Source organism: Bombus huntii, chromosome 10 (genome assembly GCF_024542735.1).
Source record: "Bombus huntii isolate Logan2020A chromosome 10, iyBomHunt1.1, whole genome shotgun sequence".
In the NCBI taxonomy this organism is placed as follows: Eukaryota; Metazoa; Arthropoda; class Insecta; order Hymenoptera; family Apidae; genus Bombus; species Bombus huntii.
Genome location: NC_066247.1, coordinates 173,452 through 200,091, shown reverse-complemented (window position 1 = coordinate 200,091; position 26,640 = coordinate 173,452). Strand labels below are relative to the sequence as shown.

General features: G+C 41.8%; 1 protein-coding gene and 1 long non-coding RNA gene across 9 annotated transcripts in view; one reads left to right on the top strand and one right to left on the bottom strand.

Annotated features, from left to right (window-relative positions):
- The window catches only part of LOC126870408 (cadherin-99C), a 77,400-nt gene that overhangs the window by 3,235 nt on the left and 47,525 nt on the right, over positions 1 to 26,640 (bottom strand). For all 4 annotated transcript variants that reach the window (XR_007691323.1, XM_050628089.1, XM_050628088.1 and 1 more), the window contains exons 3-20: positions 21,012 to 21,077; positions 19,729 to 19,907; positions 17,419 to 17,541; positions 14,261 to 14,524; positions 8,683 to 8,832; positions 7,751 to 7,969; positions 7,429 to 7,623; positions 6,028 to 6,315; positions 5,565 to 5,882; positions 5,136 to 5,276; positions 4,536 to 4,820; positions 4,189 to 4,362; positions 3,564 to 3,773; positions 2,934 to 3,065; positions 2,564 to 2,680; positions 1,959 to 2,357; positions 1,035 to 1,663; positions 333 to 563 (exon numbers count right to left, since the gene is read on the bottom strand). Coding sequence is in view for 3 of the 4 variants with exons in the window: in XM_050628089.1 (XP_050484046.1) it covers positions 333 to 563; positions 1,035 to 1,663; positions 1,959 to 2,357; positions 2,564 to 2,680; positions 2,934 to 3,065; positions 3,564 to 3,773; positions 4,189 to 4,362; positions 4,536 to 4,820; positions 5,136 to 5,276; positions 5,565 to 5,882; positions 6,028 to 6,315; positions 7,429 to 7,623; positions 7,751 to 7,969; positions 8,683 to 8,832; positions 14,261 to 14,524; positions 17,419 to 17,541; positions 19,729 to 19,907; positions 21,012 to 21,077 (4,120 nt within the window). In the remaining variant the exon portion in view is untranslated. The remainder of the gene's footprint in view (positions 1 to 332; positions 564 to 1,034; positions 1,664 to 1,958; positions 2,358 to 2,563; positions 2,681 to 2,933; positions 3,066 to 3,563; positions 3,774 to 4,188; positions 4,363 to 4,535; positions 4,821 to 5,135; positions 5,277 to 5,564; positions 5,883 to 6,027; positions 6,316 to 7,428; positions 7,624 to 7,750; positions 7,970 to 8,682; positions 8,833 to 14,260; positions 14,525 to 17,418; positions 17,542 to 19,728; positions 19,908 to 21,011; positions 21,078 to 26,640) is intronic.
- LOC126870426 (uncharacterized) lies at positions 5,160 to 19,729 on the top strand. 5 transcript variants are annotated; one of them, XR_007691331.1, is made up of 5 exons: positions 5,160 to 5,308; positions 8,650 to 8,788; positions 18,252 to 18,318; positions 19,289 to 19,419; positions 19,481 to 19,729. It is a non-coding gene; the product is annotated as an uncharacterized LOC126870426 (long non-coding RNA). The 5 variants fall into 5 exon arrangements; XR_007691330.1 differs by having other exon boundaries at positions 18,252 to 18,606; XR_007691328.1 differs by lacking the exon at positions 18,252 to 18,318 and adding an exon at positions 6,057 to 6,288 and having other exon boundaries at positions 5,169 to 5,308.

Here is a 26,640-nt window from a genome sequence, read left to right as displayed (position 1 = left end):
ATTTTAATTTTAAGAGGTAACTACGCCGGAAAGCGTAATTAATTCTAACGAATGTAATAAAGGGAACGATGAATTTGCATGGTACGCGGGCTCGTCGCTGGTATAAATATTCATTGCGGCACTTGAAAACGATTCTTTCACACGATATTAACACGGTAAGAACGTTATTGCAGCGACGGACGCGCTCAAAATTGCCCGATCGTTCGAATATCAAACGTTTTCCTTTCTATTCGCGATAATTAACGCATTAACGGCAAGTTAGGGGAAACGAATGAAATTCCGTTCGAGACTGCGATCATACACGTTGTCACTAACGGAAACGAGCGACTTACCTGGACCAGGAGACGCAAATGTAGATGATGCCAGCTATGCCTAGGATCAAGATGACACACGCGATGATTATCAAGGCATACGGAAATACCTCGCCGCTGAAAGCGATGGCGGTTTGCGTGCGTACCGACTCGGCTGGCATTACTGGCGCGTGAATGTCTATCGCATTCGCTCGGACCAGCGTCGACACGTCGAAGGTGATATTTGACATAGCCGTTTTTTCGATAATCGATCTGCAACAGAACCACGCGTATTTCGCAAGTTGCCCTTCGAATTCGACCACTCGGCAATGTGTAGATAAGCCTCGAGACGAAGTGGCGCGCGAATCGTCGATTCGCCATTACGTGGCTATAAAAATAAAATTGCTACGTTCTACGTACTTACTATTTACGATGACTGCAAGCTTTTCGCGTATCCGTAATGAAAATGACAAATTACTCGTAGACTTGGAAACGAATAAGTAGGAATAATGTTGTTTTTTCCTTTTTTTTTCCTTTTTTTTCCTTTTCCTAGATAATACTACATATAGACTACATATAGTAGACGCGCATACAACATCGTGTATTTTTGAGTAGAGTTGTTCTCTTCCGTGTCAAAGAAACTTTAATCACGATGGTTGTTTTAATTCGCGCTAGATTCTCGTGTCGATACGGTCGACTACGGATAATATTGTATATATAATGTGTAAATAACGAATCCCTTACCTTTGTATACGCGAACTGTTCCTATCTAAAATAGCTTCTGTATCTGGATCGATGGCGTAGAACCACACGTCGGAATCCTGAGGGTACATCTCGACAGTTCCATTTTTCGTCAAATTTTTTCTCACTGCCACTCTATCGATGCCGATCAGAAGACCGCTCTTCTCCTCGATGATACCAGCGATCTTGGATGCCTCCTTTTGCAACGCGTCTGGTGGCGCGTCCTGAACTACTAGAATCATTAGATTCTCCTCTTCGATCAGATTCACTATAACCGGAGCTACGATCGAGTTAAAGTTGTCAGTCGAATTAGGATTATCTCGAACTCGAACGTCGAATTTGAATGGAAGCTCGGACAGATCCACGTTATCGAAAGTCGCGGTGGTTCTTATTATTCCGGAAGAACTGTCCATGGCGAAGTAGTCCGATCCTCGTCCACCAAGTATTTTGTACTCGAGCTTGCCGTACTTGCCGTTATCCTTATCGTGTGCTTTCACTTGTATAACCGTCGACGCGAACTGGGCGGTTCGGGGAATCGCAGCAAAGTAACGTCCTCTCGATAGTTTTGCTCTACTGTCCGCGAAAATGAATTCCGGTTTATTGTCGTTTACGTCGAGCACTTGAATCTTGACCTGTAATCCAGAAACGAAATTCGAACGAGTCTTTCGAAGAAAAGGCAAATCGCAGATCAATTCTATTCGCCATATATTTACGACGTGCTCAACAAATTTCATATTTTGAAATTGATAATGTTTATGACGTTACGATTTGGCTTTTCAGTTGTTTTCTAACTATATTTTTGTATTCTTTTTCTTTCTTCTTTAATTCCATCGATTAATCTATTAATTAATTAATTTCTAAAATCAACTTTTCCTTTGTTATTTACATACTAATCAACGTTAATACATCCTATTCGTAAGTACGTACCATGGTTGTATTCCTGTCGGTATTCAATAGACCTGATAAAGATTCCAACTTGAGTTTCACTTGATAGGATTCCGTTGTTTCGTAATCCAAGACTCCTTTCCGGAGTCTAAGCGCGCAATTCCGTTCCTCCGTAACATTCGCTTCGAACAATTCCTTCTCGTTACCGCTATAAATTTCGCATTTTAATGGCGTAGTATCGTGTGCGTGACTATTAATGACCGTGATTATCTTGATCAACGTATTGTCGCCCGCATCTTCCGGTACTTCGACGTTGTAGGAATTTTCTGCAAAACCTAAGCCGATTTCTGGCGGCACCGTGGCCACGTGACGAACATAAACTGGCACTGTCGTGACGGACGCCAGTTGCGGTTCTCCCATGTCGTACGCGCGAACATCAACCTGAAACATTAATAACTTGGTCCTGACGAATGCTGCCCGGCTTAAGTCTAATTTTACCATTCAACGTTCAAGATTCATCGTAGAAAGAACGACGTTGAACTCCGTGATAAAAGCGAACAGAAACGCGACATTTTAACCGCTTTATATCTATATCTATTCATACATACATACGTACATACATATATATATATATACACATATATTACCTGATATTCAGTGTTCGTTTCCTTACGCAAGTCGTCTCGTATCCTAAGCACGCCAGTGTCCGGATCGATCACAAAATATTTGTTCGCTATTTCACGGCCGACAATTTCGTATCTCACCTATAAATCGACAGACAATAACGATCGACTTTCTTTTGTACGTTAACTGCTACGACCAACGTCCATCACATCCGATCAAGGAGCAAATGATAGCAATTTCTTTTCTTTCCGTCGTTATGCGATATTGGTTACAAATAGAAATTACGTATCTATACTTATAAGTTCCAATAAAGAAAATAGCATAAACGCATTCCGCAAAAAATAAAGTAAAAAGACTCGTGCCACTTAAGGATTACTAATTACGAGTACGTACTTGATTTCCAGGAGCAGTGCCATCGGAATCTGTTGCTACGAGATTGATGACCGTCGTGCCAATGGGAACGTCGTCATCCAGCGTAATCGGACGAGGAACTGACGTGAACACTGGTGGAATGTCGTTAACGTCCTGATGAATAACAAAGGCATGTAATACCATCTTTCTTGAAAAAAAAATTATCCGATTGTATCTCGAAGTAGGCTTCTCGATTGACCTGCTTTTAATTAAACTAAAAGTCTGATCGATGCTGCGAAGGATCGAAAACTGTAGATACAAAGTATACAAATTTGCAACATTATTATGTATTCAAGAGCAAATGTTTCGTAGAATCATCTTACAGGAGCATACATTCCTATTGAATCCTACTGTCCCACGTATATTCCCGCAGGGAGGATCGCCAGGTGAATCGCATGAAGTTTTTAACTCCACTGTACTATAGCTTTCAAGATTGGTACGGACTCGTTAACTAAACTAGCTGCATCTATTTACTAGACGCAGTCGACGATACTTGTATTTTATCCCCTTTTCACTTTTTTTTCGAAAAGCGTTAATTCGTTTCTCGTCTCATTTCACGGTACAGATATACCAAGATGCAATAGAGTCTAAGAAAATTACAACGATCGATACCTGGACATTGACCACAACTCTAGTAGTAGAACCAGGCGAATCGCTGGTATTTTCGACGGTGCCAATTATAAGGATATGCTGGTTCTCCCTCTCATAGTCCAAACCGCGAACGGTTTTTATGGCTCCAGTCTTCGGGTCTATGTCGAATAGTTCGGTGTTGCCTTGTTTAATCATGTACGTGATCTGCTTCTTTGTGTCCGGATCATCAGCCTGGAATTGATCGCGTTTGTTTTAGCTTCGACGAGGATAGCTATTCGTCTAGAATTTTTCAACGTTCTACTCTTCCAGTACAGTGATACGACGATAATCGAAAATTATAATTTATTTATGTTAAAGCGAACCAAGTAGTTACAAGGAATAAGAAAAATCGAGTCAAATTGGATGAAATACAAAAGTTGCTTAATCTTTTTAACAAACTCGAAATAATTCGATTTTTCGCGAATAATCGGAGCAGATGCAACGTTCAAATCCTTTCGAACGGATCAAAAGACTCGTTCGTATCGTTTTCTTGGAAAGTTTCCTCTTTTTTTTTTTTTGTCGACCAATGGTTTCACGCCATCAAGACTCGGTGGACTTGGTAACCGCCAGTTTCGATATCGAATCGTGTCGCTCGAACTTAACTCACCGTTACTTGAAGCACCGTGTAATCTGGTATATTCTCTTTAACTCGAGCCTCGTAGCTGCTTTGATGGAAAACAGGAACTTCGTCCTCGACGTCTATAACTTTCACTGTAACCGTAGCAGTAGCTAAGCGGTAATCAGGAGCACCGTCTCTCGCGGTTACCACAAATTTGTATTCCTAAGCAACGAAATCATTTTAATCTCCTGGCGACTCCTATTCCTAAACTCTAAATACACATGAATACATTTTTTTTTTGTTTCGCCGTTATGTACGTATGTACCTCACGATCGTTGCGTCAACGAAATATTCAAACTTCTACTATCGCTAACGTTATCATTTTACAAACATACGTCATTTTGCTCATAGTCCAAAACGATTTTCGTCAACACATCTCCAGTTTCAGGATCGACGGTAAACGGTATGTCGTCTGGCGCGAAATACGTGATTTCTGCGTTGATGCCTTCATCGGCGTCCTCGGCATGCACCCGACCTATTAATTTCCTAGCTTCTCCTTCTTTTACAGTAAACTCGTAAGGCAAGTCGACGAATTCTGGATTCTTGTCGTTGATGTCTGTTACTTTGATGTTTACCGTTGCCGTGTTGAACAAACCGCCAGAATCTTCGGCCTTTATCAGCTACACGAAGAAAAAAGATGTTAAACAGCTGTGCTTAAGAGGCCGACGCACCATCCACCAGATCACCGGACAACCGAAAATCAGACGACTAAACTCGGCGACGAAGCTCAGCGACTCGAAAATTGTCGATATCGTAGAGATCGTCCAACAGAATTGGATGTCGAGGAAAGCATTGTAATTATGAAGTTGCGAAAAAGAAAAAAAAAAAAAAGGATTTGATTCGATGTACTTGATCGGTCGACCAACTCTCGACGACCGGCCACTAGTAGTCGATAGTGTGTAAAGGCACTAAACGATTCGCAAACATAAACTTACCAGCTGATAACGGGTCAGATCCTCCCTGTCTAACTTCCTTATAACAGTGATCACGCCTGATTTGTCACCGATCGCAAATTGACGCAGGTCGTTTCCAGATACGATCGAGTACGACACTGGATCGTTCTCTGGGTCAACTGCCTATTAAACGGAGATCAAACCGAGTTAAAGACGTAAGTAAAAATGATTAGCTTTCGACGAGATAAAGAAAGAAAATGTTGGAAGAAAATGACGAAAATGAAACGGGTAACGTTCTCTAGTTTCTTGTTAACCGCGTCCTATTTGACAGCTTTACCGATAAAATCGACGCCAGTTTCGCCGCCAATACCGGTTACTCTTTCCTTTCAACGTCCTCTCGCTCTCTCGACAACGAGTTTACGAATTAGCGTAAAACGAAGATGACCGTTAAAAGTAATTACGAACACTTACGGTAATCGTGGCGACCGTGGAATTAATGGACGCTCCCTCGCTGACTTGCACCTCGTATACCGGTTGCTGGAAGACGGGACTCCTGGTATTGGGTCCAGGAATCACGTTTACCTCGACGATCGTCTGTGAATATTTTCCACCCTTGTCAGTAGCTTGTACGGTAATGCTGAATTGTTCGCCTGCGTTCAGCTTTCTCACGGATTCGATCAGGCCGGTCTTCGGATCGATTTTAAATTTATGTAGTCCATTATTTGACACGTGATAGATGCTGTATGTTATTTCGGCATTCTCCCCTTCGTCGTTGTCCGTTGCCTCGACCTACATTATTCAACATCGGTCGGTCGAATTTTTCCAAGTCGTGGATATGAAATTTTCATTGTTTTTCGTGTTTCTTTTTCAATGCGAAACAAGTAGCCGAAAATAAAATTGCTTTCTATTAATATCATGGAACTGGCGAGCCTACCTTTGTCACTACTTTCTTCGTTTCTCCAGCCTGAACGGTGATGGGAGCTATCATAGGAAGCATAGGTGCGTTGTCATTAACGTCGTTCAATATCACCACGAAGGATAATGGCGCAGAAGCAGCAACGCCCGTCTTTTCCCTGGCCACCACTTGAAACCGGAAACGACCAGGACTCGGAGGATCACGATCCAGATTCTCTTCGTTCACGACGAGTATACCGGAAGGATCGATCGCGAAGAAATTGGTGGTTAATTCGAAAGTGTAAGCTGGTTTCGGATCTTCGGGGCCCTAAACGCACAGTTAATTCGACAAACGCAACGTTATAAACAGATACGATAAAACAAGGCCTACTATAACACGCGAATTAAACCATACGGAGGTTTTATTTGACGCTACTTAATCCACGGCTATCTATATTCGTTTAGAAATCGCATGCTAATTACATATTTTCTACGCCCGATATATAGCTATTCACTTTGTTTACATGTTCTAGGATGGAAAGTAAAATTGTTTGCGTGCATCGATTATTAAACGGTATAGAAACGTAAAGCCATGCTACTCTATACTTGCATGTACACATCATCGTTTGACAGTATTCGATGCGATCCACGAACTATCAGAATCCAAGCGTAGACGCTATTCGCTGACGTGACGTCGCAACTTACGAATATCAAGGAAAAAGTTTCGCATACGTAGAACAGATCCGATCCTTTTTGTCATGTATTATCGATGCTTCGATACGATCGAACATCAATGCCATTTTGACAACGTTTGAAAGGATAATGGACATCGGCTAACGTAGAAAAAATCGAATAGCTGAATTTTGCTTTCCGCTTTGCCGCCCATTTTTAATTAGTTCTGAAATTGAATAACGAATAATTTTTCGTCGAATAAAATCGTTATTTCTTATCAGCGAATAAACTCTTGGCAAACTATTCGTTATTCGAATAAAATTCGCCCAACTCTGCGGTCGATGTTTTGCCGAAACGAAACGCACCAAGCGTGCGTCGATCTATTTCCGCACTTATACTTCCGCACGATACTTGACAGTTTTCACGAAACGAAGTAGAGTCGTCACGCGATGTAGTTTGTCTAAGAGTTTACGATCTTTCCTAGAAAAGAAGAAAACCGAGTTCCTTGATCGATCGAAGAGGTGGCAATTAGTTTTCAAAGGAACGAAATATTTAGATATTCATTTTTCACTTTGTTCCTTTTATCGATTTTCCCTAGCTTCTATTTTTTCTTTTTTTTTTTTTTTTTTTTTTTTTTTTTTTTTTTTTTTTTAAGAGATCGATTCAACGGATAGGTAGGGGAACGTTATTCATTAAGAACGAGGGAAATTAAAGCATCGATGCATGGCTGGCTGAACCGAGTCAGATCGATTTCGAAGATTAAACTTACCAAATCAGCGTCCGAAACAGTGAGTACCACAGGATTGCCTATTTTGTCGATAACCTTTGTTCCAATCGGGGCATTCTCATCGACGAAACCCTCTATGTTCGATGCTGTTATAATCGGGGGGTTACTGTCGACTGGCTTCACAGTGATGGTCAATTTCGCTGTCGCCGATCGTTTCGCTTCCGACACCTCGACGGCCTTCCGTCCAGTAAACAAACGAATAATTTTACAAATACGTATTATATACGTATTATTATCCATTATACGTAACGTTATACACGGATACGAGAATGTTTAATAAACGTTACGTCACGACGACTCTTACCTTGATGATAATATCGAACTTCTTGGTAACCGTTGTGTCGACCGCCTTGATTTGCTTCACGGCGCCAGTGTTCGGGTTTATTTCGAAAAATTCTCGATAATTCGATGGATTGCCACTGAGAAACGAGTAATGAATGGGTGCGTTTATACTGTCCATATCAACCGCTTGTATTTTCTCCGGCGATATATTAAGTATCCCGGATAACACTCCACTCGATACCTGATGCAGAAAAAGGCACAATGTATAGAACCGGTTGGCCGATAGCTTAGAACGTTGTCGCACGAGATTTCAGAGCAAAGAAATCGTTCGCGTATTAAAAATCCAGGGTTGCACGTCGTCTTGTGCTATACAATGCACGATAACGCATTGGCGCATTTGCGTCGCGTACGTCGAACCGTACGTGTACTCCGCGATCAAAAATTACGTTCGTTTGCCAATGTTCAGTTTCTAAGACTAGCGATCGTCTATACGTTTATATCGACGTACACCAAAGTTAACTCGTTCGAAGTAGCCTCGATTTTCTCCGAGAAATCGTTATCTATCGCGAACTCGTAAAACGTAATAGTACCCATTATACCTTACAATTCTTCGCGATTTTCTAGACCTACCAAAGTTCCCTCGATTATCGTATAATTTGGGCTATATAAGAACACGTACGAGATCTCTCGCTCAACATTTATATTTAACCAACGTTTTTGCAACGATATGTGCGCCAAGTTTCGATCGGTCTTTTCGTACTTCTCCGTGGCCCGTATCGAACCGAGGCTCGTTTCATTTTCCAGCGTGTTTCATATTCTGTTACATCTTGTACGCGTAAACAGCCAATATTCGCCTTTATTCGCTTATTATCGTCCGATTACAGCAAATTATAGGAAATTATTTGTTTCAAACAATTACAGGCCCTAGATTTCGGATCAAATAAATCTACTTACGGACGCCGAATATTCTGGATTAATGCAGGCGCCATCCAACAGCATACAGCCTTGATAGATGAAGGAAGGATCTTGATCATCGTCGTCTCTGATATTTACCGTCAAAGTGGTGGTAGATGTGAACCTTTCGGATACGTTCCTTGCACGATCCTATCAACAAACAGTTTATCGTGTATCTTTTATCTGCTCATTTTACCAATTAACATCATGGTCACGGTTGTACTTTTCAACGCGATGAAACCGCGAAATTTCTTTCGCCGTTCTCCGCAATAAGAAAGTAACGTATACGTTAAAGAGCATCAACGACGTCCAATTTGACCGTATAAATCCTTCTGGTTGCATTCGAGACTCGGTACCGATTTTATTACGATATTACCAATCGTACAAAAATGCGATTCATATCAAAAGGCTTTTTTTATTGAAATACGCTTCGTACTATGGATATTTCCCGTTTCCCACGAATTTGAACGAGTTCGAAGAGAATAATAAACGACTATCACATTAAAAGGGAATACAGCTGTGAATGATGTCGCCAGACCGAACGAACACAGAAATAAATAAAATTACTAAAAGTTATACGCTAACAAATGAAATTACTACGATTACGTGATCGTCGATAATGACTACGTTATACACTCTTATTTCTTATTGCAACTTACTTCCAACTACACGCCCGATATACGTATCCTCTTTTTCAATTTACATTTACAAATTTTTCATACTATTGTATCGTTTCGAACAAAGCGTTTCATCGCGAGCCGAGTCAACGCGATTCCAACGCACGGAAAAATATTCACGATAGTAGCTCCGTAGGATCCCGTTGCATATGTATAACAACGTGTCCATCGATGCCGATAATTCCGTGTAATTTCGTGTCGACTCGATCATCTAAAAGTACCAAGCAACTCTGCTGTCGACTCGATTATTCTCGAATTATGAAAGTCGCGATCGTCGCGAGTAAAACAAGAACGATCGTTCCGTCGTTCCTTGCGAATAGGCGAAAAGACAAGGGCATCTTTATCTGCCAAGGCAACGCTTCGTACTAAAATCGAGTTTCAGCGAGAGACGAGAAGGCGAAACGCCCGCGGTTACGAGTTCCAGTGGAACTCGAAGCCATCGTGATCCAGCACAGACTTTGTTACCGCTTCGTAAGAACTTTTCTCTTTCGCTTTGCCCTTTGTTCGTTCTTTCCTCTTCCTCTTGTGTGTTGTAGCACCGTTTACGGGCGTGGCACCGATCGTCGTAACCGAGAGACAATCGTATCTGGCGTCTTGGCGGTCGGAAAAATATTTTTCCGAGTTTAGTCGTCGATTACCTTACCCCGTTGATAATCTTTTAATATCTAATCGCGCCGAAGGAAGGAAAAGGAACGAGTGCACGAAGAACGCGACATTTACAGTCGAGAAGGTTTGCGTACTTGGCGGAAAGGAGGACAATACGTTGGAGAAGACGCGCAGCCAGCTGTTCCACGCAATATTCAAATGAGCCACACCTGTAGCAGCAGCTGTTGCAGCGATCCACGTTACCCTTGCGACCAGCAGAGAGAGATCGATCATGAGTTCAAGCAACTACGAAGATATCCTAACAATTTCAAATATATAGCGTTTTATACGCGACTCGAAATTCGCGTAAGCGTCACAGCAATTATTTTCAGACGAAGTAATTTCTTAATAAGCAGGTTTCGTATTTTCGGCCGTACGCTTACACGCGCCATACGTCACGCCGATGTCAGTGTCGGAGTTAAACGATTCCGTTGAACGCGATCCATAAGTAAACGACCAACTTATACGCTTAGCGGTCAGCTCACTCACCGTTGAAAAGGCGTTGACTCGTTGCCGTGCAAGTAACACGACCAGCAACACTTTCACCGGATTAAGAGGTTCCATCGTCGATTTCGCGTGACGTTTACTTTTATTCTAAACTGTTTCAATTCATCGTTTCATTGTTTCAATTTTAATTTTGAAATTTTCACGCAAGCCTGTACAAAGCCGCATATCGCTACGCGTCGCGACGCGTTTCCTAGGAACAACGAATAGCGAACGAAGGAAACGAAGAAAGCGATGGTTTTCTAAAATCGCTTCGGCATTCGAACGGTTGAAAGACATCGACGGTATAGCTACGATGTCGTATGTTTGGAATAAACTGCAAAATGTAACGGCGCGTCGTGAAACGCATCTCGGTACGATTCGATGATTTTATCGCTGAAACGCTGTCATTTCCTTTTACGAGTATCGCGCGGACGAGTGCTACATACGAGTGCTGAATCTTCGCAGAAATCTATCATCCATAGAGTCGTGTTTCGCGCGCGCCATCGTCCGCAGCGGCTTTGGGATTCGCACGGTGTTTCCTGTTTCCCGGAAACGTCCTATGCACGCTACACGTTTCGCGCAATACGCGCGCACGCTGCTTGTTACACGCCTCGATAACGCCATTGCCTTGAATCGGGATTATCGTGTAATTTTATACCGCGTACATCAAGTTCGCGAACAGGCATCGTACTTACTCTCGCACGAGATTGCCCTCGTTGTTTTATCGGAGGTTTCAAACCCAGTCACGCCGCTATCTATCCAATATTGCTGGCCGTTCGACGCGGAAGGAACCAATCCACGATCGGTAATCACTGTTTCGCGATCGCTGCTGCACCATGGCGTAGAAATCGACCGTACTTCGTAACGTTCAAGTCTAACGAACCAAACTGCCAATATAAACGATGCTGGTATTTCGTACTTGGTCGTATCCGAATAATTGGCCTCGGATATCTATCTGAATTATGCACGTCGACGTACATTTCGATACGTCTGCAACAGAGACCTATTACACGAACGGAATCGAAAACGTTGATCGTCGTAATGGACATAACCGACCGTGGTTCCGCGATTTGCATAAACTTTTAATCGTCGGTGAAATCTGAACGCGTTCTGCATCTTTGGTGCCCAAAATGCGTAAAACTAACGTCGATAGATGCGCACGTACGCCAATGCGCCGACACTCGCTATATACGAGACAAGCGGCTTCCCGCGACCACATTGTAGAAGTCTATCCCTCTAATATTTAATATTCGCCGTTAATCTCCATTCCACGAACGATTCGTTGCCGATGGCACGTTTCGCGCACAGCTCGACCACTCGCGATTACGCTGACTCGCGCTTCGACAAATTCGAAACGGAACGCCCAACTCTTTTCCTATTTTCAAACCTAGAGATATAGATCCGACGCTGCCATAACCGAACGTAGCTCCGGTGCTATTCTCTCATTTTTCCCATTCAACGATAGAACGGTATATCGTTAGGTATATCGTTTACGAATATTCTGTTATATCGGGTAAAGATTCGAATCATTAAGACGTGGCTGGGTATAGAGTCAAGGAAATATCGAGTTTAAAAATACATCGAACATCGAACATCGAAAAAGAAGGGACAAAGCAAAGTTAGATGGATATTCGCTAAAGTTTAAAACGTTTTATCATTCGCGGCCTATCGGTCGTCGTTGCTAACAACGAAACGCGTTCGCGGAATAAAAGACGTCGAGAAACGAACGACGTGCGACGCGATTTCACTTTCGTCAACGCTTATACAGATAGATCTGAGCTCGACTCGTAGGATCGTGATTCGAATACGCATCTACCAAGCGACATAGTTTTTCACTGATCGCACGCGATCACGTTTCGCGTTCAACGATCGCGAGAACGAGACGCACAGGAATAAATTTCGCGTATTACAGGACGAATTTGCCGCGTTTACGATTTCCGGCAGTCAAACGAGAATGAAATTTCAAGCTTAGGTTACGGCGCGCCGCGAGTCGAACGGTGACTAATACCGCGAGGCGAGGCTATCCTACCTTGCCCGGTTGCATCCGCCAAACGTGCATACGCCAATGCATATAAGTCCTGCCATATTCGCTACCTACCGAGTTCTACTCACGGATACCTGGTTGTAACGCGAGTTTCTTTGTTTGCCTAGTCCACGAGCCGCGCAACCGCTGACATTTACGAAACAACCGTCGATCGATATTCTTTACGCGCTTTATCCATCTTCATCGATACGGATATCATGGAACGTCGGTTGAGTACTCGCTGCCGTGACCGGATAATTAAGACGATCGAGGTGGCGCATTCGTTATTGCACCAAGCTAAAGATAAGCCTGCCAGTTCGACGCAAGGTTCTAAGAACAAACGGTATAAATTGAGAAAATGTGCGTCGAATCTGTGAAAGATAGGATCACCGATAGCTTCGCGGAAAGCAGAACTTGAAAGAAACAACGCAGCTTTAACGTTTTTAACCCAATTGAAATTCATTTCGTTCTATTTCGAGTTTACTCCGATAAAAAGTCTACGCAGCCTTGCGCTCCTAAAACCTATTTCTAATGCAAATGTGCAACCGTTTGTATTTTGTCGTATGTTGATCGAAATCGAGATCAGTTGCGATTCAGCAAAGGTTGCATTTTCTCCGTGACCTTGATATCCAATCCTGTATCGAAATGCTGGGATGTTTCTAGCAAATACGCGAATAAGTAGTCCGAGATCAGCAGCAACGGTATGGTAGCTAGGGAATTTGCGAATCTAGCGTATTTAGTCGCGAAATTAACAATGTCGACTCCGAGAAAGCGATATGCAAATATCTACAAGCGCTCGCTCTAATCGCTACCTTCTAATCTCGCTACGCGTGCCAAAGCTGCACATCCAACTGACACGATATCGCGAAGGATCGCGTGCTGTGCTCCGTGTTCAATGACGCCATCCCTTTCCCTCTTTTTTCTTCGTGTTAAACGTATTATCGAACAGCAATTATCCTTTTAATATAGATTAATATAGATTCTATCGAGCTCTTTTGATATTTCATAGATATCCGTTACTCATTGGAAAATGGGCATATACGCACGTTGCACTTGTTAGACATCGCGGCGTAGAAAGGAAACTAAGGAAACTAGGAAGAAACCGAGGTACTGATTTTCGTATTGGTAGGAAACGCGTAGTATCCGCGACGACGGAAGACCACGCGAACATTCTAGTAATCGTAAAGAAAATCGATACGCCGATACGAATATCACGCGAGGATCGATAGATGACTCGTCTCGATGACTCATCGAATCCTTTCTTACGCTTTCGTCACACGCTAACTGACCGACGACTATTTTCGTAAAGTCACCCTTCCTTCCTATCCACCATCTTGATTTACCGTTAAATTAAGAAAATATTTTAAAATACCTAATTACCTTAATGGGAACCGCGTAGAGGTCACTATACAGTTTCGTTACTCGCGAGTACATAATGGCTTTTTATAACGTTCCTTACTCGACCATTTTTCGATGAGATATATCCGATCGATTTATATAATTTTCGAAAAATAAACTATCGATACGCGGTGGCGAGTCGTAAAAACAGTGGAACAGTCGAAACAGTCGAGAAATCATAAACGTAACCGGGAAAGTATACGAGGAAAGAAATAGGAATATTAAAGCGAAGCTTCTTGGGCAAAATAGACGAAACTGTCTGTGTTTTAGGACTTTAAAATGATCGAGAAAAGGGAATATTAAACATCCTTGATCGTTCATATCGGATCGCCAAGGAATAGGTACTTACCGATGCCAAAATAGTGACGAGGTATCGTTGCGTTCTTTCAAAATCCAGGGTACGGTTAACAGTAACTTGGCCTTGATGAGGTAAGTTGATGCTGAAATAACCGTATCCATCAGCCGTTGTTATTCTATTTCGACCAACTCCGTCATTGTTGCCAATGCCAGTTCCGTCACCAGGAGCGATCGAGTATTCCACGATGCCGTTCACACCGGCATCCGCGTCCACGGCCACCACGTTTTTGAAGATGGTCGAACCGACTGGCGTTAACTACGACCAAACCATACGGAATTCGATGGAATAGTTGCGTAAAAAATATTTTTCACAGTACAGCTATTAGTAGTCAGTAAATCAGAGTAACCATAGAGAAATTGTGCGGAGGCGAGTGCAGCGCGATACGAACTTACGGACAAATATCTATGAGGAGGTGCGGTTGATCTTTTGCGGTTACCACGACCGATTATCAACGGGAGCGATTCAGCTTTCTCCGTTTCTCTTCTAGGAAAATCGGCCGGCTATTTGTGCCCATGGTAGATTAATTAGTTTAAACGGAGGTCGCGAACAACGCGTTCCACGATCTCGACCGAGAAAACTCCTACGATTCTGCAATTGCGACCGATATATCGTGTTACGGTGAAATTGAAAGTGCATGGTCGTGTCACGCATTGATACGGCAACGCGTTCATGTATTAATTCGGAGATAATCGGTTCGTTCGATTTTTTGCACTAGAAGAGCAATTATCGAGATTTCCCTGTCTGTTGCGTTCAATTATGCACGTACATACGCAAACACGTTATCGACATCGATCGATTAGTCCGTGCTTCAAGATAGTGGCTACCGTTTCGAAATCCGATGCTGCTTAATTCCAACAAAACCAATAAAATAACGAGCAAGCTGTTGTGCGAAAATAACGGTTACGAAACGGTATCGTTGTGAGTTATTTGGTCGGTAAGACCATGTACTTGGCTAAATTTTGAAATTTCATCGAATTTTAAATACCTATCCGATATCTACGCTCGATCGAAGGTATAAAGGTCTGCTTGTAATTGCAAAACCACTTTACCTTACAGTGCGATAGTGCATCGACGATAAATTATATACCGCACAACATCCATTAAACGCAAGTGAATTCAAATCAAACTCATTCATATTAATACGAATGGAAAACTTTAATAGAACCAACGTTAATACGACGGAATAAATAATTCACCGAGTTCATTCATAAAACACCGACAAGTACGCACGTAGAACGTATCGGTACTATACTATAAACATGTACACTAGAATCGTAGAATCACCTATTCAAAATCGTTCATCCAACTTGGAGGATTGTCGCATCTCAGCAAGAACCGTGATGGTTCAAGCTAGAAACAGGCTGGAAATTCGACCGATTCGCAAATTATTTCACCGACCAACTACCGAACGAAAGAAACGAGGCTCGTGCTCGTCTGTCGTTTGTCCGTAAACGCGCTCGGAAACACCATTTGTTGCAACGATATCCCCAATACGCGATCGTGTCGCGTATAACGATCCACGCGAACCGCTTAACGACCGAACGAGCCGTGGACAGTTTCGATGTACCGTTATGCGTTACCTCTACAGATGTAGCCCGATAGCATGCTTGTTCACCATCGTAAAATGCAAGTTCATTAAAATAAGTATTAACGTGGAATCGAAGGGAGAGCAAACGCATGCCAGTGCGTGCCGTGGCATCTGGCTGGATCAACCGGTATTCGCGAGATGCGCGCCATTCCTATTATAACGGTCCGTTAGCGTAGAAAAGAAAAGGAATCCGCGCCACGAGAATTCTCTGCCGACTCTCCTCGTTTCTCTTTGACACGGTCGTGACGAAATTTCCGACCACCGCTACGTATCTGCTATAGAGATCGAAAGAGCGATCTACTTTTCCGCCTGTTGCCAGATAACTTGCCTACGAGATTTATCCTTCCAATACGTAATCAGTGGGATATTGGACGACTGGTGGACAACTTGGATAATTTAATTGGTTCGTGGAGTCCACCGCCGGGAATCGGCACATCCAACTTTCGAATCTAGACGAACAGTTCCCGTGTTTATGTATACGTTCGTAAACTTTGCGTTTGCCTCTCCGGCGTTATCGTCAAATTTCTTCTTCCGATAAATAACTTTTCGTTTAGAAAATTTCATTTAACCTTCCAGTTCTAGATAACGCGGAATTTCGATTTCCTTCCTGCCGCCGATCGATAATACAATTAAACAGATATTCGAACAGATGGATCGATTTCTCTAGTAACGCGCGTTACGCGCATCGTAATTAAAACGTAGTTTCTCGATTTCTATGAAATGCATATTTCTCATTCGATGAATAGTTCTTCGCGCGTTCGATTTATCGTAATCGCAATACTGCTCGCTCTTGTAGATCGTTCCTGTTACGCAATTACATAGTACCAGCTCTATTAGTAATAGGTATCTATTTTTATCTTTAGCCGTCGTTATGTAAATCGTGAAACATCCATGTGTAGCTAACATCGCGGATAAACCTATCGTTAGTAACGCTTATACTAGGAAATCCGTCGATGCAATTTGCATTCGTAGTACTTTTAATTTCGACGGGAATTCCATCACGTAGCGGGTTCATCGACTCCGAAACATTTGCAATTTTAATATCGTCGAACCGTTCGAACACGATACGCTTTAGAATCGACCGTGTCGCGTCGATTATTTTATCTTTCTTTCGTTATGGCGATTCCTTCGCTTTTCGTTTAACGTCGCCATGTCTGTACGACGAGACTTTATAAATCCTAAACTGTGATTCTAACGCAAGCAAAGCCTGCTTCATTTATTTCGTTACATTCTCGCGGATAACGATCGACCAAATCGTTCGAGCACGACCAACTCACCGATTTATCGTTCTTTGTCGATCGATTTTTACCCAACTGGATGTCGGTAATTCGAAATTTCCTGAACATCACCCAATCGATTAACTTTGATCGAGTTGACTTTTCCTCTATATATGCGTGACACGAACGCTACGTGTATCAAATTTCACACCTTATCTTTCTCTAATCGCGTGTATTTTTAGTAGAATTTTTAGTAGAATTTTTAGTCGAATTTTTAGTAGAATTTAGTACTTGGACACCAATTTCTCTCGCTTGAAAAGATGGAATACTTTATGCCGACTTACCTCTGGCACCGTTGTCTCGTATGGCGTGTTAATGAATTTTGGCGCATTATCATTTATATCTGACACTCGCACAATCACCGGTATGGTCCGTTTCTTGTTCGTTTGCTTCACCGTACAGCTCAACTGGAAAGAGAACGAAAATTACCTTATACTAAATTACTGCATACATACGTTTCACGTTTTCGCGTGTAAATATTCCGATACAAATATACCGACAAAGACCGTAGCTCCATGATTAAATATACGTGCTTTTTCAAATTTATTACCAACAACGCTCGATACGATTCCGCTACATCCTCGACATATCTACGTTAACGGTAATCGAGCCTAGCGTTAAAAGTTTTTATATTTCTTCGCATTAATCCTTATTATCGTATTGTCGGCACATCGTATTATCGAGTTAGATAATATAAGGACGTATTTACGAAAAATTTTGATCGATACAAACGCTTTTACGATACCGTAATATACGCAATATATATATATAGGCTAACGATATTTTCTACATTCGTCGTTTACGCCATTACGTCAATTATCGATAAGACTGCTAGAATCTACCGCTTACCAAACAAAGGCAAAGTGTACGCGGCATTTCCAAGCGACTGGATTTTATACGGTCAATTTGCGAAAACGGCAAATACGAGCAATCTCTGACGGAGAACGTTGTATCAGAACGCTGCTCTAGACCTTTCACATTCCTTGCACCACAGTGTCATAAGAGACGACGTGCATTCCCGGCTGCCGACGTGGCTACAAAGAACGGCATCGTATACTATGCAATCTCAATTTACAAATTCAATAATAGTCTGATTTTCCTTCGGATGTTTCTACAGAGTTTACCGATTTTACACTACTTTTTCTACTAACAAACGTCAACGTATTAAAGACTATATCTGAAACGTAAGTATTCGATGCCAAAGAATTCGTTACTTTGCCCGATTTGATTGTTTCGATTCTATGATCGAATTCTCTTGTCCTCCGCACCATGCTTACACGCTACGAGCGATGCACGCGTCAGAGCAAAACGTTGAACGAGGCGTTCGTTAGAAACGAAAGATACTCGAGTTCTTGCAAACAGTCACCGTTAAATAACCGTTCAAAAGATCAACGAAGCACACCGCGATAAAAACGAAACTGAGCGAAATTAGATCGACGGAAGGATCGTTGCTTCCGGTTTTGTCCCGGCTGGTAAGTTCGTTGCCTGCGAACAGGAGCAAAAAATACCGGGGGCAAGTAACGAGATTCCTTTTCAAGAACGAAAGAGCGCTCTTCTTGAATCTCGCGGAAAATGCAACGAGACGGTGCCAAGCGTAGAAACTGTCGCGCTACCACCAGTTTCCGCGCAAAAACCTTTCGCGTCTCTCGAAACCAGAGTCGTCGTTTTTCACCCGATCGACCGAGCATCGACCGTGTCTTATTTACGATAACGAGAATTTCTCCGCAAATCGTGCATTCGATCGCCATCATTAGCGATCGTCGAATCAAAGACTTTATCGCGCGTTTCTTAAACGGTCTCTTTATCCGATCGGTACGTGACACTTGGAGAATGACAGCAAAAATCAGATTCCAGGTATCGAGTTGTTCGTCATCGAGTTCATCCTAACGGTGATCAAACGGTTTTTAAACGGATCCGGATAAATTAAGTTGATTCGATGGAACCGATTACGAGTGAAATTGACTTTTTAACATTTATAACGTTGAAACGTCGCGAATTTTTCACGAATATCTCGAATTATTTGGAAACAATTCGCTGTTTTATTCGGCCATTCCATAGAGATGGTAGGATCAGCAAACCTGATTATTATTATTATTATTATTATTATTATTATTATTATTATTATTATTATTATTATTATTATTATTATTGCAGATAAATGAGAATAAGAATAAACGAGAAAGAATTGTTTCGTGCGAGCAAAGACTTCGGTAGCACTTGTACCTAGCAAAAAATGAATCATCTCCACTAATCATCGGTCTAGCAATCTTTTCACGAGCCAGCCAGTAAGTAGTGCATTTGAAAAACACGTACGTGCTCGCTTGATCGATCGTTTCTGTTATCCAGGTTCGGAAACACGTCCAGTTACATGCTCGGAACGAATCGCAGAGAAATATACGTGGCTTTCTCGAGATAAACACTGCGACACACGAAGCGGCCAACTACCGATTACGTAACGCAAAACGCAGATAACAGATTCGACAAATTTAATTTCACACGACCGCGCTGAGCGCAAAAGTAGCAGCCCACCTAATGTTCCGGTTACGAAATCCACTTTGTCGAAAGTAAGCAAGTCTGGTAAGAATTTGTCTCACCTGAAAAACAACGTGCGAGAGATTTTCATCGTCCCTATCCAGAGGATCCAACAGCTGCAGCTTCTTTCCATTCAATTTAAAACGAGGCTGTCTTCCAGGAAAGATCAACTCCAGCGTGGTCTCGTTATACGGATCGCCAGATACCGGAAGTTCCTCCGGCACGGTCTTCTGATCGGTCGCTGAAAAATGAAAATCCGTGAACCGCGATCGCTACAACGATCAACGTGCTAACCGATTTGTCTGGGAAGCATGCCTAGTGGGTGTAACGTATTCACGACTAGACGAGTCCCTCTAATAACATATTTTCCAACGTCCTACGAATACCTGTTATCCTTTATGGATAATACGGTAGAATCACAGCCGTCTTCTAACAATAATACGAATAAAACGAATAAAACGAATAATACGAATAATACGAATAATACGAATAATACGAATAATACGAATAAAAGAAGGAAGCAATAGCGAATCCAAAAAGCTTACGAATACTTTTGGATCGATAAGAATCGTTAACGGACCAGTTATTAAGATATTAAACTTTTAGAGGCTTACAGCAGAAAATGTTTAATCGACATAATCGTTAAAATGGATATGTACATCGAATATGAAAACGCATACATATACAAATGTCAGAATAAATTTTTAAATTACCGATAAAATTGATCTTAAGGACTATCGATCAGGCATTTTTTACGCCTGTCTGGCGTAACAATTGTAAGCCGGTTAAATCTTGAATTTCCTTCTTCTCATCGGCCCGCATCTACGCAATTGTAAAAGTTACGTGGTTAGAAGAGAACGCGGCTACTACGTTAAAATCGGTAAGCGGCTACGAAACGACTTGCTCGTGTTCGCACTCTGGATAATTAACGTTATCTTAGCAAACTAGGCGCGATCTCGAGGACTCGAGCAATATCTCATTAGTGACATCCAGCGCTCCCTAATTGCATCGCGTCGATTCGCTTCCCTTCGTTTCGCATAATTTCTTAACCAAGTTCAACATTTTATCCCGCGAAATTAATAGAGCATTAACTTTTCGCCTAATTACTCGATTACGAATGTTGGATATCGTTCGAACGAACTTTTTCCAATTTCTTTCGATCGAAAATGTTCGCTATTCTTTGTGTTTTGGCGTTACGTACGACGAATAGCAAATAATAAAGAAATAGCGAGAGAAAATAAGAACGATCAGCCGAGGAAATTTACTTTTATTTCGCTGACAGTCCAGTTTCGAGTAACACGATCGTCCTGGCGTTAAACGTAAATTAAATTAAACGCAAACTTACCATCTCCCCTGCTCTCCTCGATGTCAAGAATAATATTCGATTGTCCTGACTCCACCTCGCACAAGCCTGCAACAAACGAAGAAAAGCCTTTTATAATTTTATAATAGCGCAACACTACTTTCTCGCTCCATGGCCAGATCCTTTACAACTTTAGACAAAGTCTCTATTTTTTGGAACAATGGAACGTTAGGTCGCTTGTCAACTTGGGTCACATTATCACACTAGACAGTCATATCTTCGACACCTCGTACGCGACTTACGCGACTTGGATATCGACTTTCCAAACATTCGCGCAAACACTCTGCCGAGGTCCATATCGAGCCCTCGGCTCAGTCGCAAATAATTAACTTAAATAATTAAATAATTAATTAATTAATAATTAAAGGCTAAATAACTACGACCTTTATATATTATGTCGTCACAAAGATATGGTACGTTGCCGCAAACACGCATCTAAATACGCACGTGAATTAGATCGGTTATCTTTACCTATCGATACGGTTTCGCTTCCATTTAGCGATCTAACATACTTAGAAGATACGAATTGCTTGTTCCGTTGCTGCCAACTTGTATCGCCAGATTCCCATACATTATGTATCTCCTTTAAACTTAATTTTACAAAGGTTGAGAACTTAGGAGAGAAGGCTGGAAGATTGTTTCGTTATCGGTTATACTAAAAGAAAAATGAAGCACGTATCACAGAAACGCCCATTAAAAACCAACTGGAATATTTACATCGTCGATGGTACATGGAAATTTCGTTGTAAATATCATTTTCATAAGTATTTTACTAGAAAATTCCGTTGACCATTACGGTGAAAGTACGTTCATGTACGATAATCATATCTTCGGTCTAACAGTTTTAAAACTTAGTAAGAGTACTTCCCTCGAAGAATCGCTGGAGCAGGTGCAAGAAATCTGTCTGACCGGAAACGTGACTCAGCGACACAAAACGGCCGCTTTTGAGAAAAAGATTACGAGATTACCACGGCTGTAGTCGTATGGACGACACAGCTTACAAGTCCCAGCTGTTGAAACGTCTTGCTGGCTCACCATTATTCTATTTTTAGGCGAATTAATCGAGTTGCACGGACGGTGGCATCTGAATCGCAACAATCTCGCACGCAATTTTACTTTGCAACAGGCTCTAAGAATTCAAAATGCATCACGTTGAAACTGGTTTTGTAATTGTTATCGTTCGTACCGGCAACGGTAATTAATTTTACGTCTTGGCAGTTTTATCGGCTAAATCAAGCGATCAAACGTTTATGTCATTAATAACACGTTATTTTTACCACTTGTATATAATACTTGTAATCCCTTGTAACACCGAACCACGAAACCGTTAATTTAATTAGTTATACGTGTACTATATTTGTAAAAGTATCACGCATAGAACAGCTTGCGCGAATTACACGTTTTATTCGTCGAACGGATCGATGTTTCGGATCGGTGCTCTTCTACAATCCCAAATGATTTGCAGGTAATACCATCCAAGCCTTCCATGTGCAAGCGTTAACCCTCTTACTTTTAGCAAAGGTTTCCGATCTTTCTACGGCTTAGGCAGCTTTATTAAAGAAAAAAAATCTGAGAATTTATTCGACCGATTTGGGGATATCTATCTTTAATCTAACTAACGATAAGCGGTGAAAGAAGAGTAACAAGTTTATAGATAAAAATAGCCATCGCCATGTGCTTGAGACACAACTTCTTAAAGCATTTTATTTCATTTCTGTATAAGGTATCATTGCGACCACCATCGTATGGAAACTAGCAAATATTAGAAACGATTGATAATCGAGACGGGCATCACGAGTATTCTTACCTGACACTTCGCGACGAGGTCGTGGACGCCAACGACCAACCACGTGCCTCGTGGCTACGATCTTTCGTCGAAAGGTTAACGTCGAACGCTAATAGCCCCGACGAACGAAGATGCGCCGCTCCTCTATCATGAAATTTACTCTCACAATCGGTAAAACGCTAGATGACATTTACCTTCTCTTCCGTACGCGTTACCTACTTCGAGCCTCGAGCCAGTCTCGTATCCGAGCCGAATCTTTAAATGGATCGTTTTTTAATGGACACCTATCCAACAGAAACGTGCAGAAATCCTTTTGTCTTGCGCTCCGTGACACGAGAGAGAGTCCCAAGATTGCCGTTACCGTTAAACGAAATCGCTCGAACATGGAAAACGGTGTTACGCTCGATAGGAGAATACCAAACGCCAAAATTATGCCGTTTCAGCTGAATTATGGCGTGTGCGCAGATGCGCGTAAACCGTACGTATTGCGTTGAAAATGTAAGTATCTTGCTGCTCTAAAGCGTCCTAAATGATATACCTACATATACGATATATTTTCTACAATACAATGCATACAATGTTCCATACAATGTAAGAAATAATGGACAAAATAATGGACAAAATAATGCACGATATTTACCCAGTGAACAGATTCTGCTCAAATTGAAATACGTATAACGATCGTCGTTTTGCTTCGAGTCCATGAAAGTTAAACGTTCTTCCGGATAAAAGGCAACCCAACGGCTATGCGACCGCTGTAATACATCCTCGAGGAATTCTTTTCACCGAAGAAACGTGTACGCTATCGTCGGAACCTGGCCGTTTCGTGGAAAGTTGTTGCATTAGAAAGTGCATACTGAAGGAGCAGACCCATATCTCCGTTCTCTCTTTTAACAACATGCCGTACAATTTACGAATCGCAAGTTGAACCTGCATGAACAAAATTGTAATCAATAAAACGCCGTACCAAGCGTATCAAGCGTAGACACGACATAGGTAGAGGAAATAAAGAAAGAAAGAAAACCTGAAATAAAAGAAGAATTTTAAGAAACGTAGAAACACGAATTTACAAAGACGTGCCGCCAGCAACTACGTCGCAAGCTTTGTTCAAAAGATATTCCAGTTGGCAATCGATAATTTCCACTGATTTATCGAACGCATTTCCTCAAGTACGTACGGCTTTGCCATTAAGGCTGCATACCGATCTTATATGCCGTGCACACCGAGGCATTGATGTTTACGAAGGCTGGAGGCCACCAAATTGGCCGCAAGATCCGTGAGCTATGAGCGCCGAAGAACGCGATCAACCACTGTGTATACACCGCGCACTCAGGTACAAAGTAGGCGCGACAGGCCAACGCGACGTACAGATGAGCTCTTAAGACGGATAAAATGTACGATACAATAATTTCTCCGTCGCGATAATTTCGCTTAGATGGATAGAAGATATAGACGGTTTCGAATAAGCGCACAACCGATCGGTGTCGATACTAAAATTCAAAGGAACTGGTTCGATTCACGAATCGAACGGATTTTTAAAAAGCAAACAACAACACCTGAGCGAAGTTTATCGGAGCCTGTCATGAACTTCCGTGCTAGACGGTTCGATCGCGACGGGTCGTTGAACATTGGAATGGACGAACTGTAGCTACGCTAGAAACCAGAGGCTTTAGACGGCACGTTACTATTATATTTTACTACCGGACCGGTATTCGCGAGAGAAAGCTAGAACAAGAAAGGTACACGTGCAAAAGCGAGTATACCAGCACAACTTTGATTTTCATTGATAAATTTCCTCCAATAAATTTCTAGAATTTTCCATGCTACTATTTATTGTAAATTTACTAAGAAACTTTTGCTATTCGCAAAATTCTCTTATACGAAACGTTGACTTTTTTGAGTAGAACAAACAATGTACAAACTTTAGTCGTCGTTCAACTTTTCTAGTCTAACGGTCGCTTTTATCGTAGTGAACGAAAAAGCAAACGTTTTGATATTTTAGACGATCATACGATATTTCCATTTACTAGAATGTTAATTCTATCCTTAAATAACACCTATCGTAACGTTATAAAACTCTTATTATCGCGACCTTTTCTGGCAATACACGGGGTCTTCGACAATGCATTCTACCTAAAAATGTTTTCACACGTTCTCTATTTGGTATATCTCATAGCTTTTTCCTAAATGGCAAACTAAGGCACGAATGTTTATATAACAGAGAGTAATATATACAGGATATTGCGATACCTAGATCGATGTCTGTTCTTTTGTACTAAGAGAAACATCGTTGTACGTAGCGTGAACGTATTTAATTTCGCATCAACGACAAGCCTTTACATTTTGTGGTTCTTAGATCATGATTTTAGTAATCGTAAAAGTGACAAATCCGCGACCTAGCGTTTTACTATCGATCGAGCAATCGTCGCAACGAACACGCGTCGAGTTTTAACGAAAACCTGGCATATGATACAAATTGCTCGACTACATTCAGCCACAAGCGATACACATGTTATACGGTTTAGCGATAGAACGGTTAAAATCATTCAATTTGCGTATACGTTATTTGCCGAAATAGCAATCGTAATCAGAGCTGCACCCAAAGCACCGATGATTCGCGTGTCAGACCGAACGTGACTTCGTATCAATGGTGTTTGCGTTAAATAGATGTAAGTTCTGGTAATTGCATCGCTACCTCGGTAATCGCAACTGGGACACCGAGGTTCTCTCTTTTTTTCTCTGCTTCTCTCGGTAGGCGCGTTATATGATTTTCGCGGATTGGTCGGTTGCTCGGTGAATGCGCAGATAACGTCCCTGTTAACGTTTTCAACATCGATTCCCACGATATCCAGCTTGACCATTTAGAGTTAGCGAGTTATGCGCCCGGCTGCAACAGTTGTCGGCAATCTCGGCACAAAACCAGATGTCCTCTCTCCCTCCCTCCCTTTCTTTCTATCACCTATCCGGCAATTCTAGTTTTCCCCTGTCCGAAACCTCTACCTCTAGCTGCGCACCTCTGCTTCTCATCTTTTCGCTTATCTGTTATTCGTTATCTATTATTTTGCTCCGTCTAAGCTGTAAACGTTGTCTTACACGTTCTGCTACTACGTGCGTAGATAGCCAGTGAATAGTTACCATAGTATAGTACATTACTACATAGTATAGTATATATAGTATACTATAAAATAGCTGCAGGAATTTCATCGTTCTCGTTCCATCGACCAAACGCAGATTTTGAACGCTTTAAGAAAAATTGTAGCGTAGAATTGAAACGAGAAGTCGTATTAGATGGTACGTTGACAACGATTAAGAAGATATTAAGAAGATATTAAGATAAGATGCTTGCAAACGAATGGCTGTCATATATCCTTACGCTGTTTCCGGCAACTTACCTATATAATACATATATTATATATATTGCATCCTCGCAACGAATCACGAAACACCTACAGGTAACCAGTAATTAAGGGTTAAAGGTTCAAGTCAGTATGCTAGATAGGGTAGAAGAGAGGACAAGCTTGTTATACAATCTGTCACCGTGTTAGATCGAACAGAATGTACGCGTAAGAGGGAATATTCTTGCGCGTGGCGTCAATCGTAGCATCCACGAATGCAGTCAACGATAAACCACGGGTAAACATCCACTTGACGTAATTGGCAATCAGCTAAGATAGATTTATGTACGAGAGATTACACGCGCTATCCTGCCAGCTCCTTCGACATTTCCCTCCGAGAAACATTTTTCTTTTTTCCTGTCCATCCGTCGTGGTTCGAACGAACGTTTCGTTAATAAGGTGTACATACGTAATCGAAACTTATCGTCGA